General features: G+C 40.7%; 1 protein-coding gene and 2 pseudogenes across 1 annotated transcript in view; 1 reads left to right on the top strand and 2 right to left on the bottom strand.

Moving 5' to 3' along the window:
* Positions 1–19,339, bottom strand: part of Slf2 (SMC5/6 complex localization factor 2) — a 56,119-nt gene that overhangs the window by 24,433 nt on the left and 12,347 nt on the right. The window contains exons 6-11 of the mRNA XM_075974185.1: positions 19,127–19,197; positions 14,487–14,609; positions 13,717–13,884; positions 11,014–11,116; positions 2,579–2,654; positions 1,115–1,256 (exon numbers count right to left, since the gene is read on the bottom strand). Of these exons, the coding sequence (XP_075830300.1) occupies positions 1,115–1,256; positions 2,579–2,654; positions 11,014–11,116; positions 13,717–13,884; positions 14,487–14,609; positions 19,127–19,197 (683 nt within the window). The remainder of the gene's footprint in view (positions 1–1,114; positions 1,257–2,578; positions 2,655–11,013; positions 11,117–13,716; positions 13,885–14,486; positions 14,610–19,126; positions 19,198–19,339) is intronic.
* Positions 4,582–6,420, top strand: LOC142850513 (methionine aminopeptidase 2 pseudogene; annotated as a pseudogene).
* Positions 17,349–17,447, bottom strand: LOC142851524 (U6 spliceosomal RNA; annotated as a pseudogene).

Raw genomic sequence — 19,339 nt, 5'->3', positions numbered from 1 at the left:
TCTCTATAAATTTTACTCCCCAGCATCCATACCAAATCTTTTTGTCAGAGTCTCTCAGTTGATTCTTAGGCCTTTATGCATAGTCTGAATCATTTATCAAATTATTTTTTTTTATCAAGTTCTTTTCAAATTTTATGGTTTCCCCCTTCTTGTCTAACTGTTTGCTCAATAAATATGCATAACATTTTTAAAAAATTAAATTTATTGAAGGTGGGGTTAGGTATAGAGGTGGGTAGGTAGCGTGTGATTTGGGTGTAGGTGCCAAGGCCCCAGGTTAGAGGTCCGAGGACAACTTTTGGGAGTCAAATTTCTTTCTATCATGTGTATCAAAGACAGAACTGAGGTGACGTTATCTGGCTTGCATGGGAAGTGCTTTTACTTGATCAACCATCTTGTTGGCTCGGTAAAACAATGTTAAATAATAATGAGAAGACTTAAAAACTCTTTATACAGGAGTGTTTCTATTATTTCACCATTAAAAAGATGACCAGTTTTAGATCAGGGCAGATATTAAGAATGTAAGTAGCTGGATGGCAGAGGAAAGCAGATCTCTGTGAGTTCAAGGCCAGTCTGGTCTACAGAGCTAGTTCCAGGACAGGCTTCAAGGCTACACAGAAACTTGAAAAACAAACAAACAAAACCTTAAAAAAAAAGCAAGTATTTCCAGACTGATTTAAGTCAAGAATGAATACATTAAATCAATTATAATGACAATGGAAGATGACCAATAACAAATTCCTTTTAGAGCACAGTGAGGTAGTGCTTGCCTTTAATTCCAGCACTGGGGAGGCAGAAACAGGTGAGTTCTGTTAGTTCAAGACCAGCCAGCACATTTTACATTTTACGTGGCTAACTCCAGGCTAGGCAGGGCTAGAGTAAGATATTGTCTCAAAAAAACCCCAAAAGATCTTTTTTTTTTTTTTTTGGTTTTTCGAGACAGGGTTTCTCTGTGGTTTTGGAGCCTGTCCTGGAACTAGGTCTTGTAGACCAGGCTGGTCTCGAACTCACAGAGATCCGCCTGCCTCTGCCTCCCAAGTGCTGGGATTAAAGGCGTGCGCCACCACCGCCCGGCCCCAAAAGATCTTTTGGTATTTACTATGAGAAGAAAACTTACATTAGATTGTCTTCATTAAAATCTGGCTGAAGAGTCTCCAGAGGAAACAAAGATCCAAAGGCAATGCCCATGTTTAAAAACACAGCTGCTATGTCAGACAACGATGGGATCCAGGGCCAAACTGGTGAGTCACTGAAAGTATCTGGGTAAAACAAGAAATTATTTCAACTCAAAATACTATTGCATAAAGGAACATTGCAAAGTGACAGTCTGCCTGTGACAGTCCTCCTGTGAAGCAGATGATTGCCATTTTTTTCTTCTTTCACTCGGTTTTTTTTTTTTTTGAGACAAGAGTCTCAAATGCCTATGCTAAGATTACAGGCATTTGTTACCATAGTGGTTCTTATGACAATGATTTCACAGAAATGACAGCTGCTAATGGCATGTTAACAATATAGTTAAGGTACATCATAAGACAGTATAATTCACCAGATCATGTGAACTAAATAATACAAAGGAAATACCTGAGTGATCCATCAGAGTGTAAGTCAAACGCAAGTAGCACGTTTTGAAATGATTGAACACAACACTGGTTAAAATCCTAACTACCATTAACACTAGAAGACTTTATCATATTCAGTAGCCTTATAGTCTTTATCCCTCAAATAAGTGATCGGCTGAATCACAATCCTTCTTGTATTAAGAGGGCTTTCAAAGGCAAAAAAGCAACACTCACACACCAGATGGTTTCAATCTGCCTCAGGTCACTATTAACACATACTGTTGTTAATTCATAAGCAAACTAAAATCAACTGGTTAAATCTGAGCCTAGGGGTTTATGCTTGTAATCCCATCACTCAGAAGGTTGAGGTAGGAGGATCAAGAGTTCAAGGCCAGCCCAGGTTACAAAGTTAGTTTGAGATAGCCTCAGCTATATGAGACTGTGTATAACAATAACTAAGCCTAAATAATAATATTTTTTAATTGGGTGCTCTAACGCATAGAAAAGTTTCCAAACATTTCTACTGACCCTATAAAATAACTCACGTGTTAAATATTAAGGGTTGTTATCGGTAAGATCTGGGATCTGTTTCCTCAAAGAACATAGAAAATCAGACACTTGTTTTTGACTGGTATTTCATATCTTTCTTTCTTTTTTTATTTAAAGATGTGTGATTATGGGGCTGGAGAGATGGTTCAGAGGTTAAGAGCACTGACTGCTTTTCCAGAGGGCCTAGGTTCAATTTCCAGCATCCACAATGGCAGCTCATAACTAGAATTCTAGTTCCAAGGGACCCAACACCCATGGCAAAACACCAATGCACATAAAATAAAAATAAATTTACAAAAAAACAATTTTAGAGCTAGGACTATAGGTCAGGTGGAGTACTTGTTTAGCATTTATGAGGCTCCACATTTAATATCCAGGATCAGCAAAAATCAAAACAAACAAAAACACAATTCTAACATTAAGCAATATGTAATAAGCAACAGCACATACTACAAGTTAGTTTATGTACTCACCATTTCTAATGGTTATTTCCATCAATGTACTTAAAATCTGTACCGACACAATACAATTTGTGTGAACTGACATCATCTGTCAAAAACATAACCAAGTGTTAGAAAGGAAACATGAGTTTAGTATATGCTAGGCTCATATAAAGCTATTTTAAGTATGGTGATACAAAGAATGTTTTTTTTTTTTTTAAAAAAAACATTTATTATGTATACAATATTCTTTCTGTGTGTATGCCTGCAGGCCAGAAGAGGGCACCAGACCCCATTACAGGTGGTTGTGAGCCACCATGTGGTTGCTGGGAATTGAACTCAGGACCTTTGGAAGAGCAGGCAATGCTCTTAACCTCTGAGCCATCTCTCCAGCCCCCAAAGAATATTCTTAATCCTAGTTCTTTAGGAGGCTAAGGCAGAAAAAGTGTGAATATGAGTTTAGCCTGGGCAAAGCAGTGACATCCCACTTCCAAAAATAGTTTCATGTGCACTTAACACAACAACTTAAGAAGGGTTTTCATTTTATGTATAAACAATACTTCACTAATGGGTTATATATTTACTAATGGAGCCACAGCACGTAGAACCAAACACAGGTCTAGTCTCAGGTCAGGCTCTTTCCATTCTAACAGGCTACCTGGACTCTGGTGTTTGCTTTTTAGTTTTATTTTTTTTTAAAGATTTTATTTATTTATGTATACAGTATTCTGTTTGCATGTGTGTCTGCAGGCCATAAGAGGGCGACAGATCCCATTATAGATGGCTGTGAGCCACCATGTGGTTGCTGGGTATTGAACTCATGATCTCTGGAAGAGCAGACAGTGCTCTTAACCTCTGAGCCATCTCTCCAGCCCCCTGCTTTTTAGTTTTACAACTTCTACTTGTAATTAGGTAAATAGCATTTGAAACTAGAAGTCACTTTTCTGTATGTAGCATCACTCCAAACAAAACATAAAGGAGGGCTGGAAAGATGACTTAGTTGTTGAAGTGTTGGTGAACAAGTGTGAGGACCTGAGTTCTAGCCTTAGTATACACCTAAAACCCAAGTACAGGGCTGGAGAGATGGCTCAGAGGTTAAGAGCACTGGCTGTTCTTCTAGAGGTTCCATCTGTAATGAGATCTGGTACCCTCTTCTGGCAGGCAGAGATACATGCAAACAGAACACCGTATACATCATTAATAAAAAAAAAAAATCTTAAAAAACAAAAACAAAAACCAAGTACGGTTGGGTATGGTAGTGAACATCTTTAATCCCAGAATTTGGGAGGCAAAGGCAGGCAGATCTCTCTTGAGTTTGAAGCCAGACTGGTCTTATAGAGCAGTCCATAATATCTAGGGCTAAGTAGTAAGACCTAATCTCAAAATACAAACAAATCCAAGCATAGTGTTATTCATTTGCTTTTTTTGTTTTATATTTTATTTGTTACTTTTATGTGTATACCTGCTTTGCCTGTCTGTCTGTGGACCACATACATACAGTTCCCATGGAGGCCAAAGGAGGGCATCAGATCCCCGGGAACTGGAGTTTAGATAGTTGTGTGCTGTCATGTAGGTGCTGGGAATTTAATCTAAGTCCTATGGAAGAGCAGCTGCTGCTCTTAACCACTGAGCCATCTCTCCAGCGGGGTGGCATGCATTCGTAATTCCCAGCTTTGGGAAACTGAGACACAAGGATTCTGGAGCTCGCTGGTCACCCAGTCTAGCCAATAAGTGAGCTCCAGATTCAGCACAAAACTCTGTCTCAAAAACAAAATGGAGAGCAACTGAGGACACCCATGTCAACTCCTAGCCATCACATGAGTGAGTGCACGCGTGCACATACACACATACCCTTTAACTCCCATCCCCAAACCATAAAGACACTGCCTCCTAAGATCATAAGTAAAAATCACACAGGGCTGGAAGACAGTTTAGTTGGTAAAATGTTTCCTGTGCAAGAGGACCTGAGGTCAATTGCCAGAACCTATTTTTTTTTTTAAAAAAACAACAACGGAAAAAAAAAACATCTGCTCACTCTGTCGCTCTCTCTCTCGGGCAACATGGCGGGAGCGGAGGAGGCCGCGTCCCTCGGGAGCCACCTGAATGGTGACCTCGATCCAGACGACCGGGAGGAGGGAGCCTCCAGCATGGCCGAGGAAGCTGCCAAGAAGAGGCGGAAGAAGAAGAAGGGCAAAGGGGCCGTGTCAGCCGTGCAACAAGAACCTGATAAAGAAGCCGCCTCCGTGGACAAAGTAGCAGGACAGTTGGAAAGACAAGCATTGGATGAGAAAGAGAGATGATGATGATGAAGATGGAGATGGTGATGGTGCAACTGGGAAGAAGAAGAAAAAGAAGAAGAAAGGACCAAAAGTTCAAACAGATCCTCCCTCAGTTCCAATATGTGACCTGTATCCCAATGGTGTGTTTCCCAAAGGACAAGAGTGTGAATACCCACCCACCCAAGATGGAGAACTACAAGTGAAGAAAAAAAAGCATTAGATCAGGAAGAGATTTGGAATGACTTCCGAGAAGCTGCAGAAGCACATCGACAAGTTAGAAAATATGTTATGAGCTGGATCAAGCCTGGGATGACAATGATAGAGATCTGTGAGAAGTTGGAAGACTGTTCTCAAAAGCTAATAAAAGAGAATGGGCTAAATGCAGGCCTGGCATTTCCCACTGGGTGTTCTCTCAACAACTGTGCTGCACATTACACTCCCAACGCTGGGGACACGACAGTCCTACAGTATGACGACATCTGTAAGATAGACTTTGGGACACATATTAGTGGTAGAATAATTGATTGTGCTTTTACTGTTACTTTTAATCCCAAGTATGATATATTATTAAAAGCTGTAAAAGACGCTACTAATACTGGAATAAAGTGTGCTGGGATTGATGTTCGTCTCTGTGATGTTGGTGAAGCCATTCAAGAAGTTATGGAGTCCTATGAAGTAGAACTAGATGGGAAGACTTATCAAGTGAAACCCATCCGTAATCTAAATGGACATTCAATTGGATCTTATAGAATACACGCTGGGAAAACGGTGCCCATTGTGAAAGGAGGGGAGGCTACAAGAATGGAGGAAGGAGAGGTGTATGCCATTGAGACCTTTGGTAGCACAGGAAAGGGTGTTGTTCATGACGACATGGAATGTTCACACTACATGAAAAACTTCGATGTGGGACATGTGCCAATAAGGCTTCCAAGAACAAAACATCTGTTAAATGTCATCAATGAAAACTTTGGCACCCTTGCCTTCTGCTGCAGATGGCTGGATCGGTTGGGTGAAAGTAAATACTTAATGGCTCTGAAGAATCTGTGTGACTTGGGCATAGTAGATCCATATCCACCACTGTGTGACATCAAAGGGTCGTACACAGCACAGTTTGAACACACCATACTGTTGCGTCCAACTTGTAAAGAAGTCGTCAGCAGAGGAGATGATTATTAAACTAGTCCAAAGCCAACTCAACTTTGTTTTCTAAGCTTTGTTGGAACACATTATACCACAAGTAATTTGCAACATGTTGTCTGTGTTAACAGTGGACCTGTGTAATACCTTTATCCATGTTTTAATGAGTTTGATCAAAGGCAGACTGTCTACATGTAATTAACCCAGGAAAAGGCTTTCAAGACTTTGATGTTAACTGTTTCTCCCGTCTAGGAAACGCTCTGCTCCCTAGTTAGGAATTACTTACACACTTTGTTTTGAAGACCTAAGCGATGCTTTTTGGATATTTATATTGCCATATTCCTACTTGAATGCTTTGAATGACTGCATACATCCAGTTCTGCACCTGTGCCCTCTGGTGTTGCTTTTTAACCTTCCTGAAGTCCATTTTCTAAATAAAAACATTTTCAGATCTGAGAACTACAAAAAAAAAAAAAAAAACACCATCTAATCATAATGTTAATGAGGCAGAGAGGTGAATTCCTGGGGCTTGCTGGATGTGGTGATTTAAATGAAAATGGCCCTTATACGTGTGGCCTTGATGGAGAAAGTGTGATACTGGGTATAGGCTTTGAGGTTTTATTTTTTTTTTTAAATATTTATTTATTTACTATGTATACAATATTCTGTCTGTATATCTGCAGGCCAGAAGAGGGCACCAGACACCATTACAGATGGTTGTGAGCCACCATGTGGTTGCTGGGAATTGAACTCAGGACCTTTGGAAGAGTAGGCAATACTCTATACCACTGAGCCATCTCTCCAGCCCCCGGCTTTGAGGTTTTAGAAGCTCAAGCCAGGCCCAGTGTCATTCTCTCCCCCTGCTGCCTGCTGATCCAGACATAGAATTCTCAGCTCCTCCAACCTGTGTGGCCACATTTCCCACCATGATGATAATGGATTAAAGTTCTGAACTATAAGTTAGCCTCAATTAAATATTTTCCTTTATAAGAGTTGCTGTGGTCATGATGCCTCATCACAGCAATAAAACCCTAATGAAGACATTAGCCATGTAGCCTAGCTTACACAGCAAGTCCAGGCCAATAAGAGACCCTTTTTCTCAAAGAACAAAGTGGGTGGTGCTTAGGAAAAAACACCCAAGGTTGACCCCTGACCTCTAAATTTAAGCACAGACATGGGAAAATCAAATTACAAATTAGTTATCAAAGTTAAAAATAAATAATACAGTCATACATTTTTAATTAGGGAGAGGACTTGAATCTGAATCTTAAGTAGCCCCAGATGTATCTATGTATTTTAGCTATGTATCTAAAACTGACCTTAACTTTTGATCCTCTTGTTTCTATCTCCTAAGTGCTAGGTGTATGGGTGGCACTACCATACCTAGTCACTCTCTAACTGTTCTTTATAAGGGAGGAAGGACTTTTCTTGGCTTAGGGTTTTAGGGGATCACCCTACCACAGTAGAGACAGGAGAGGTGTATGGTCACACTGCACCCATACTCATGAAACAGCATTCACTAATAATTGATTTTTGAAACAGGGTCTCATGTTGCTCAGGCTCAAATAAGCCTAAAGACAGACCATAGGGTCTCTCACTGAACCTGGAGTGCACTATTTCTCCTAGATTGGGCAGTCAGCAACTCCCCTTCCCTGCTTTACTGGCCCCTACCCTCTCCATGGCACTGCTGGGATTACAATGTGCACAGTTTTTATGTGACTGCTGGGATTTGAATTTATGTCCTCATGCTTGTGAAGCAAGCATTTTACCCACTAAGCCATCTTCCCAGGCCCAACTAAGGTACCTGTAAGAAAATACTCAGGCCCAGCACTCGGGAGGCAGAGGCAGGCGGATCTCTGTGGGTTCGAGACCAGCCTGGTCTACAAGAGCTAGTTCCAGGACAGGCTCCAAAACCACAGAGAGACCCTGTCTCAAAAAACCAAAAAAAAAAAAAAAAAACCAAAACCAAAACCAAAGAAGATATTCAGTTGTCATCAGAGACACAAGGAAGAACAGTAACTAGGTATTAGCTGCCTTCAAGGACAGGACAGGTGGGTAGTTAAACCCCTGCACTTGGGAGGCAGAGGCAGATGGATCACTGAATTCAAGGCTAGCATGGTCTACAGAGCAAGTTCCAGAAGCCAAGGCTACACAGAGAAAACCTGTCTCGAAAAACTAAAACAAAACAAAACAAAAACTTTATTAACCACCTTCCATTAAAAAAATAACAAAAATTCTTTCTTATATTTTCCATAGCTATCTTAGTCTTCTCAACTTTTCTTCACCATACTTGACCCTTAAAAATAAATTACTGTACACTCACATTTCCCCCTACTTTTTCCGTGTTAGAATGTGGGCTTCATGTGCTATTCATCCAGTACCTGGCAGAGCTGACACTAAAAAATACCAACCCCATGGAAAAACTGAACATGAGTATTCTAGAATGTCTAATTCTTGCCAAACATAAGATTCCTTGACATGCTCTCAAAACCCAGAGTAGAAATGCTGTTTCCCCTACATCTTAGTTCATATGTGTGGTCATGTGAATGAAAATGGCCTTCATAGGCTCGTAGGGAGTGGCACTATTAGGAGGTATGGCCTTGTTGGAAGAAGCTTGTCACTGGGGCTGGGCTTGGAGGTTTCAGATGACCAAGACAGGCCCAAGGTGACTCTTCCTGATGCCTGCCGATCAGGATGTAGAACACTCAACTACCTCTCCAGCATCAAGTCTGTCTACACAACGCCATACTCCCCAGCATGACAATTATGGGCTAAAGTGATGTGGGAGTGTCATATATCAATCTGTTGATTTCATTGGTTAAGCAATAAAGAAACTGCTAGGCCCATTTGATAGGCCCACCCTTAGGTGGGTGGAGTAAACAGAAAGGAAGGCTGGGAGAAAGAAGCTGAGTCAGGGAGTCGCCATGATTTTCCCACTCCAGGCAGATGCAGGTTAACATCATTCCTGGTAAGCCAGCTCGTGGGCTACAGCAGATTATTAGAAATGGGCTAGTCCAGGTGCGAGAGCTATCCTAGAAGAGGCTAGATAGAAATGGGCCAAGCGGTGTTTAAAAGAATACAGTTTCGGTGTAATTATTTCGGGGCATAAGCTAAAGCTAGCCATGTGGGCGGCTGGGTGCCGGGGACGCAGCCCCGCCGCTCGTATTTCAACACTAAACCTCTGAACTGTAAGCCAGTCCCAATTAAGTGTTTTCCTTTAAAAGAGTTAACCATGGTCATGGTCTCTTAGAAACCCTAACTAAGACAACATGTAATGGAGTTTCCTGATACCAATAGTACCTGGCTCCTCCGCAAAAGCAGCCAGTGCTTGAAACTGCTGACTCATTCTCCCAGGCCATCCAATAACAGGTAAGGTAGATAGATCTCTTTGAGTTGAAGGCCTGGTCTACATAGTGAATTCCAGGCCAGTAAGGGCTACATACATAATAAGACTGTCTTTAAAAGAAGATTGGATTTCTAGGACAAGACTTTTGTGTGTATGTACATGAAGGCATAATCACCCACACAGGCCCCATTAGAACAAAGGTCAACACTGGCTATCTTCCTGTATGACTCTGACTTTCACTTACTGGGTGTGGAGGGAACAAATGTATGTCACAGCAAGCCAGCGGAGGTCAGAGAACAACCTCTGGAGCCTGCTGTCTCCTACCATATGGGTTCTAGACACTGCATCTAGATTGCCAGGCTTGGAGGCAAGCACCCTTACGGAATGAGACATCTTGCCCAGCCCACTTCTTTTTACTTTTTGAGAAAGAGTCTCTTGCTGAACCTGAAGCTTGATTCAGCTAGAATAGCTGGCCAGTGAGCCCCCAGGATTTCCCTGTATCCACTTCCGGCTCTGGAGCTGCAGACATGTGCTGTCACTCCTGGCTTGCACACTTGTCCTAAGAACTTAGGCCTCTTGTGTTTATCCAGGAAGATTTTATGTATTGAGACATCTCCCCTGCCAGTAAGGCAAACTTTTGCATAGTGTAAAATATCCCTTTATACTTAAAAACTGTGTACTTCTATTATTTTCTATACATCCAGAATTTTATTAAAATAAAATACTCTAATAGCCTGAAAAAAGGTGACATGAATCTTGTCCTTGAAAGGAGAATAATGGCCTCGCAGCTCTGTCAAAATATACTGCATTAAATCCTGAATTACTTTCTTCTTGATATGTCAAGAGTAACAAACATCTACATTCCTGGCCAACATAACTAGAGGAATACCAAAGCAATACATAAAATCAACACCACTTAAATAAAACAAAAATGAAGAGATAGCTGGGCATGGCGGTGCATGCCTAATCCAACATTTGGGAGGCAGAGGCAGGTAGATCTCTTGTCAGTTTGAGGCTGGTCTGGTCTACAGAGCTAGTTCCAGAACAGTCAGAGCCATACAAAGAGACAGAGAAACCCTGTTTCAAAATACCAGAGAAACAAAAAAACAAACAAAAAAACAAAAAGAGAAAAAAAAGATATATAAATATGTAAGTGTTAAATGGAGAAGGAAGAGAAACAGTTGGGTTTGCATAAACACACACACACACATTGCTAATATGGCTGAGTGCTCTTGTAGAAAATTGGAATTAAGTTCCTAATACCTATGTCTGATGACTCACAGTCACCAGTAATGCCAGCTTAGCTCCACAGGATCTGACACTTCTGGCATCTACAGGAACCTGCACTCACATGTATGTAACCACACATAAACACATATATGAAGAGAGAACATGGCTCTCCCTGCCTCGTTTTATTGCATCCAGAAATTACGGGTGTAATACACTATATTTTTTTTGCTTAAATTTAATATTTTTTCTGCTTAATAATAAAAAAATTTAATTTCATTTATTCATTCATTAATTTAGTGTGTGTGTGTGGGGGGGGTGCGCATATGCTCCATGTGGAGGCCAGAGCACAGCTTTCATGAGGTGGTTCTTTCTTTTCACTATGTGGGGCCTGGGAATTGAACTCAGGTTGTCAGGCTTGAAGTTTATTAATAGGAAATACAGCAGGAACCCATTATAAGCCCCAAACATTCTCTTACCCGAAACAGCCACTTTAACACAGGTACAGGACACTGGACATAGTGGTATGCAGAGGTAAGGAAGCCTTGTGTTGTCAAAAAAATCTGATCTGTTTTTCCTGATCTGGAAACAGAAAATCAGTGACTGTTACCTACGGCAAAACCTTTTTAGCACAAAAGACATTTGATATGATCAGAGAAACAAGTAGGCAAACCTCAGTTAACAGAGGCAGATTCAATACTAACATGGAGCAGGCTCACACATAAGTTGGACTGGTGCCTAGCTGACTCAGTCAATGGACTCCACACTCCTCTGCAGACAAAGGTACCAGTCTCAGGACATGGGCTTTTGTCAGTTTAGGGATGAATTTCCCAAAACTTGGCACCAGAATCCACATGGTTTCTACACCTGAAATGTCACACACTAAGACAATCATCCTTAGTCTAGGCATTCGGCCCATCCTAGGAGTTATCCACCCCAAGGTCTGTATTTTGCCGTTCTCAGTGGTGCCTGTTTTGAATTTTAGCTGGGCAAACTAAAGTTCACTGAATCAGCAGAAATTAAGCACAGGTTGTATGTGCTTTCTGGGAATCTGAACAGAAAGCCAGCACTATTAATAAGATACTACAAGTGGAGAAAAAACATGGCAAAAACAATACACCAGAGCCAGGACTTCCTACATGAAGTAAACAATCTGACTCGTGTTAGTACTCTTGTCATTGATGAACCTTTCTTTTGTGGTACTGGGAATATGTTTTTGGAGACAAGGTCCTGCTTTGTAGCTCAGGGTGACTAAACATGCCGTCTTCCTGCTGTAGCATGTGCCACTACTTCTGACTTATGTGGTGCTGAAGATCAAATCCAGGGCCATATATATAAGACATAATCACTCTACCAAATGAGCTACAGCCCAGCCATCACACATTCATTTTAATCCTAGCTGATAAAAAAAGTAACGATGTACCATGCTTGAAGCTTTTGGCTTTACTTCTAGCACTGTAAACAAAAAGAAAAATCCATGTTGATGTGGTGTTAATACCAGCACTCAGGAGGCAGAGGCAGGCTCTTCTACTAGTTCCCCAGCCAGAGCTTTCTTTTTTTTTTTTTTAATTTTTATTTTTTTAAAGACAGGGTTTCTCTGTGTAGCTTTGGAGCCTGTCCTGGAACTTATTCTGTAGACCAGGCTGGCCTCAAACTCACAGAGATCCATCTGCTCTGCCTCCCGAATGCTGGGACTAAAGGTGTACACTACCTTTAGTCTTAGTCCCAGTCAATCAGAAGCTTTTAAGAACAACTTTTAAGAAAAGATTTTAGTTTATGTGTATGGGTGTTAGCTTCTGTGATGGTTATTTTTGGCTAGAATTAACTAAAACCCAAATGGCTGGGCACACATGTGAGGGATTTTTTTTTTTTTAAATTAAGTCATTTTAAGTGTAAAATTCTCCATCCCCACCCACCCCCCCCTTTTGTTTTTTTGAGACAAGGTTTCTCTGTGTAATCCTGGCTGTGTTAGGACTAGCTCTATAGACCAGGCTGGCCTCGAACTTACAGAGATCTGCCTGCCTCTGTCTCCTGAGTGCTGGGATTAAAGGTGTGCACCACCACAGCGTAGGTTGGGAAGACCCATTTCTAACCTGGATCTTTGAGGTGGGAATCTGGGCCACATCTTCTGCTGGCAGCCTATGTAAAGGACATGGAAGGAGGAAGGCTATTGCTCTTTTTTGCTTGCTTGCTCTGGCTCTCAATCTCCCTAGCAAGTTCATTCACTCACTGGCATTAGAGGCTACTTATTCTGGATTCCAGCACACACTGAAGACCAGATTATACATCCAACCTTGTGGAATGAACAACTAGATTTTCAGACCTTTCCTTGGTGGACCACAGCCTGTAAATCATAATAAGTTCCCTTTCTTTTTTCTTTCTTTTTTTTTTTTTTTTTTTTTTTTGGTTTTTCGAGACAGGGTTTCTCTGTGGTTTTGGAGCCTGTCCTGGAACTAGCTCTTGTAGACCAGGCTGGTCTCGAACTTACAGAGATCCGCCTGCAATAAGTCCCCTTTCAATATATAAAGATAAGTCTATGAATTCTGTTCCTCTAGAGCAGTAGTTCTCAACTTTCCTACTGCTGTGACCCTTTAATACAGTTCCTCATGCTGTGGTGATCCCCAACCACAAAGTTACTTTTGTTACTTCTTCTGCTGCTACTTCATAACTGTGATTTTGCTACTGTTAAAAATCGTAATGCACATATCTGTATTTTCCAATGGTCATTCCAGCCCTAGAGGGGTTGAGACCTACAGGTTGAATGCTCCAGAGAACCCTGATTAATAGCCCTGCATGCATATATGTGCACCACATAAATGCCTGATACCCACAAGGGTCAGAAGCCTGTCAGATTCCCTGGAACTGGAGTTATGAATAGTTGTGAGCCATCACACATGAGCCTGGGTCGTCTACAAAAGCAGTGACATTTTATTTTTCTTTTCCAAGACAGGATTTCTCTATGTAGCCCTGACCATCCTGGAACTCACTCTATAGACTAGGCTGGCCTTAAACTCAGAGATCCATTTGCCAGCCTCTGCCTCCTGAGTGCTGGGATTAAGGGCATGCACCGCCACCACCCCACAATAAGTGTAATTAACCAATGAGCCATCTCTCCAGCCCTTAGAAAAATTTTTTTATACAGAAAAAAAAAAACAAACCCGAAATGTTTGTGATTTACTTACTTGAGAATAAGCTTTTCCACAGCACTTTCTCCGATAAAACCAGAGTCTCTTAAATCTAAGGTATACTGATTGAAAATTTTTCCAGAATTGAGAAAATTAAATATTTCTTCACCTGGATGATGATCAGGAATAGCATCAATTGTAACTGAAAATTTCTTTAGAAATTCCCTGAAACACAAAGACCATTGAAGAGTGAAGAGTTAGGACACAAATGGTTTTGTATTTAAAAACGAAGGCAGTCAGTGGGGCAATAGTGGAGCACACCTGTGATCCCAATACTCCCTAGGGAGAGGCAGGCAGATTTCTGTGAGTTCAAGGCCAGACCGGTCTACAGGACAGCCAAGGCAACACAGAAAAGCCCTGTCTCAAAAAGAATGTTTTGTCCTTCTCTTTAAAGCTCACAGTGAACACCACTGATAAAGGTTTATCATGTACCTTGTGGGGTATTTTTAATTTGATTTATTTTTTTGTTTGTCAAGACAGGGTTTCTCTGTGTAGGTCTGGCTATTCTGGAACTCACTCTGTGGATCAGGCTGGCCTCTAACTTAGAACCCAGAGATCTGCCTGCCTCTGCCTCCCAAGTACTGGAACCAAAGGCTTGTACCACCATTGCCTGCATGCCTTGGTTTAAATGTTTGCCTTCCAACAAAACCCAAGTGTATCTCAGTCACTGGGCAGCCAGCCATCAGTGGCCCAGCTGTTTCATAAAAGTCAAATTAAAAAATGATTAATAGGACTAGACACTTATATATGGTGTGAAAAGACACTACCTGTGTTCTTCCAAGAGGCCATCCTCATCATCTGTACTGTCCTGGTCACCAATTCTGATAGGAGATTTAATGCCCCGGCCTTGTCTTATGTCTTCCTGTAGCTGCTTCTGCAGTTCATCTAACCTGAAAATTAAAAGAATGTACTAATAAATGATTTATATTTATTTATTTTTGAGACTGGTTCTCTCCATGTTAGTCTTAGAACTCTCTCTATAGATCCGCCTGCCTCTGCCTCCTGAGTGCTGGTAGTAAAAGCATGCACACCAGGCCAGTCTTATGACTTTTTAAAAAAGACAACCAGAGCTGGCACTTGGTCTACAGAGCTAGTTCCAGGACAGTCAAGGGTACACAAAGAAACCCTGTCTTGTAAAACCAAGCAAACAAACAAACAAATGACCACCAAACAAACAAACAAACAAACACCACAAAAGAAACCCAGATAACTTTAGCTGTTATCTAAAAGTAACCCCAACCAAAATCTCTTACTATATACTCTATTTTAAACAAATTCTGTTAGAATACAGGGTAAATCATATCTCCACAAAACATTATACTATTGTAAAGAATGCTACTTTATGGGTATGTGTTTTGCCTACATGCATGTCTGTGAATCACGTGCACACAGTGCCCCATAGCGGCCAGAAGAGGGTGTTGATCTCCTGGCACTGGAGTCACAAATGGTGAGCCATCATGTGGGTGCTGGGAATCAAACCTGGGTCCTCTGGAAGAGCAACCAATACTCTTAGTCATTGAGCCATCTTTCTAGCCCCTTGAATATTTCTTTACAGCTAGAAATTTAAGAATGATCTGTCCAAACCAGAGAACAGAAAAAGAAAAATGGTAAATAATGATCAAATTTGATTATCTTCTCTAATCTTTAATACTCACTGACGTCTTGCAGACCAACATCCTGATACAGTTAATTAGGTTTTTGTCTTCATCACAGTCGTCTTCACCACACCTAACACTGAGCACTTACTATGGCACACTTAAACATGAACTCTTGATGAGACTAAAGGAAAATAAGCAATCAATAAACTTAACTGTTCTATCACAACTGATGGGTCAATCATCACACCAAATGTTACTTCTGTCTTTGGTCTGAGAAAGATATTCCTACTACCATTGTGTCTGCACACGTGTGTACATATCTAGGTCTTGTGATATATCCTAGGCTGGCCTTACCCTTGAGATCTTCCTGCCTCCCTCCACTTATGTGTTATTACTGGTGTCTAACACCACATGTATCAATGCTTAATTTTAAACATTTCTCTAAATTCAGAGGCAAAAACTTTTAACCTAAATGTCTGAAATTTTTCTATAGTTATTTATATATTTAACAAGTTTGAGACTTGTATATATTAACTTTTATATAATGTAGGCAGTTAAGACTTACTTTTAAAGTGACTTAAAATTGATTTTGAAACTGGGAGTGGTAGCTCATGCCTTTAATCCCAGTCCTTAGATCTATGAGTTCGAGGACACTGAGCCATCTCACCTACTCCAGTCGGCTAAACTTTAAATGAAGTTTTGTAGGCTAGTTTTATGGTAGTCTTTGAATAAATAAGGCATGTTATTCACAATAGCAATAAGTCTGTAACCAGTCACATAATTTTTAATTTAAAGTTTAATTTATATATGTGTGCCACCTATGTGTGTTCTTCCATAGAGACCAGAAGAGGGTGTTGGAGTTCCTTAAGGTGGTTGTGAGCTACCAGACATGGGTTTTGAAAAAGAAAATCAGTCCCAGTCCCGTTGGAAGAGCAGCAAGTATTCTTAGCCAGTGATCCTTATCTCCAGGTCCACTGTTTAAAATTTTTATTTACTTCTTAATTTTTAAAATTATATTTAAGCCAGACATAGTGGCACATGCCTTTAATCCCAGCACGCAGGAGGCTGTGGCAGGAAGATCTCTCTGTGAGTCTAAGTATATAGTGAATTCCAGGACAGCTAGAAATACATAGTGAGACCCTGTGTCAAAAACCCAAAACCAAACAAACAAAATTACATTTATTTGCATGTGTACATGTGCATGTGTGTATGCATACTAGGTTTGTATATAGGCTGGAGGATAACTCAACAGTCAGTCCTCTCCTTTAACCGTAAGTCTCAGGGACTGAAATCTGGATGTCAAGCTCAGCAGCAAGTGCTGTTACTCATTTATTCACTGAGACAGACACTGAACTCATGGCCCTCTTCTTGCCTTAGTCTCCCAAGTTCCTGAATTCCAACAACTGCCACTATATTCAGCTGGTCACATAAATTTCATTAGGGAAATTATGACCCTCAATTTTTAGAGGTACATAAAGTGGGCTGCTTATTATCATTTTGAACTATTCCTTCAAAGAGTAACATGATATAGGAATAAATGTACAGTTTATCTTGGTTTCAAATTTTATATTTAAATGTTGGGCATGGTGTACACACCTGTAAACCCAGAATTTGGGCAAACTAGGAGAAGAATCCAAACTTTGTGACCAGCCGTAGCAACATATGGAGATATGGAGATCATGCCTAAGCAAATAACCCTTCCCCCAACCCAAGAAAACAGTATCAAAAATGCTTGAAAATGGTAAACATGAAAAAAATGTTTTTTTCAAATTTTATTTCTGCCAGTGGTGGTGGCGGAGGCACACACCATTAATCCCAGCACTCAGGAGGAAGAGGCAGGGGATCGCTGTGAGTCTGGTCTACAAAGTAAGCTTCAGTCAGACTTATAGAGAAACCCTGACTCTAGAAAACAAAATGAACAAACAAACAAACCCCCAAAATAAATAAAATAATGGTTCCTTATTCAAAATAGTTTATATCATGTTATATGAAAACTGAGTTTTTTCAGAGTTAAATGATGCTAAATTTTAAAAAACTATGGAAAGCTTCATAGATCTGTATGTCATCCTTACACAGGAGCCGTGTTAACCTTCTCTGTATTGTTCCAATGTGCTGCCAGGTGGTGGTGGCGTATGCCTTTAATCCCAGCACTCGGGAGGCAGAGGCAGGCAGATCTCTGTGAGTTCGAGGCCAGCCTGGTCTACATGAGCTAGTTCCAGGTCAGGTTCCAAAGTCACAGACAGACAGAGAAACCCTGTCTTGGAAAAAAAAAGCGAATCACACAATAGATTTAAAAATAGATTTAAAATGTCAATCAAAATCATAATGAGAAAACATTCTGTGCCCTTTAAGATGGTTATTATAAAAAGAAAAAAAAGTGAGAGAAAATAGCAAGTGCTGGAGAAGATGTGGAGAAAAGAAATCCTCCTTCACGCTGGCGGGTACGTAAAATGCTGTGGTTGCTCTCCCAAATCCCAATAATCACCTCATGATTCACGAAGTCCACATGTGAGTATAGACCCAAAATACCCGAAAGGAGGTACACACATTATCACAACATTTTTCCTCCCACAACAGCCAAATAGTGGATACTGCCCAAGTGACCATTCATTAATGGATAAGTGAATAAAATGTGGCATGTATTTAAGACAGACTAGCTAACCTTAAAAAGGAAATTCTAACCCAATCTTCACTACAAACAAGACATTATGCTAAGTACAATATTCCTGATTTAACAAGGAAACTACTAAATAATCTCACATGACATATCCAGAGTAGTCAACTTCATAGAAACAGGAAGAAAGAGAAAAATGGTGGCTTGCCAAAGGCAGGGAGGAAGAGCCGAATGGTAATTGACATGGAGTTTCAGTTGAGAAGACGAAGAACATTCTGGAGCTAGGAGGTGGTGATGATGGCTACACTGATGTTAGTGTGCTAAACTAAACTGAACGAGGGCTGTGGTGATGGCTGCTGAGTAAGCGCTCACCACACAAGCATCAGGACCTGAGTCTGAATTCTCAGAACCCACATAAAAGCTGGATGCATATGCCAGGCGTGGTACTGCGCACTCCTAATCCCAGAACCCAGTAGGCAGAGGTAAGCAGAATTCTGTAAATTTGAAGGCAGCCAGGGCTACCCAGTGAGACTCTTATCTCAAAAAAAAAAAAAAAAAAAAAAAAAAAAGAAAAGAAAGGGGGGGGGGGCGCGGCAATGGATGCATAACCTAAGAGTCTGTAATCCCAGTGTGCCCACAAGGAGATGGGTGGCAGAGACAGGAGACTCCCTGGAGCTCACGGTCAGCTGGCCTGGCATACAGAGCACCGAGGAGGCTGCCTCAACACTATGGAAGGAGTCGTCAGAGGTTCACACGCAGGCCACAGCAAACACACACTGGCACTTTCATGCGCACACACAATAAAAATAAGTTCTACCCATGCTTTTCCTCAAGGATATCAGTTAAGACATTGTTATAACAAGCAAAAAGGAATTTATAATGATGCAATACAAGGTATACTGTAAAGCCTCTATTTTTTGATATCTCGTGAATAAGAGAGCACATCGTATTTCTACGACAGTTGACTGGAGAACTGTAATAAAGGCACTCCTATAAAATGCATGTTAACTTCTAGTTCCCTTGGGATTTCTGGTGCTGGAGCCAGAAGTTAGGGCTTTGCACTTGCTTGATAATCACTTACCACTTGAGCTAAATCCCCAGCCCAACATATACTAATTTATCATTTAAGTTAAATAAAGCCAACCACATAAGCAAAGCAGTTTGTTAAATTTAACAGATTATGATTTTAACCAACCTTTGTGTGTCTTCCATCTCCTTTACAAGACGCTCTAAAGTATTTGTATAAGTTCCACTCTGAGAATATTCCTAAAACAAAAAGAAAGTTTAACAAATACTTTATAACTTATCTTAGTAGAAGAACTGGGATAAGTTATTCAAAGTACTAATGACTATTTTCTATCAGTAACCTGAGTCTGGATGATACCCTTCTTAAAGGAAAAATTTCACC

Source organism: Microtus pennsylvanicus, chromosome 5, assembly GCF_037038515.1.
Source record: "Microtus pennsylvanicus isolate mMicPen1 chromosome 5, mMicPen1.hap1, whole genome shotgun sequence".
In the NCBI taxonomy this organism is placed as follows: Eukaryota; Metazoa; Chordata; class Mammalia; order Rodentia; family Cricetidae; genus Microtus; species Microtus pennsylvanicus.
The sequence above is the reverse complement of the archived record's forward strand: the minus strand, read 5'-3'. Positions and strand labels throughout refer to the sequence as shown.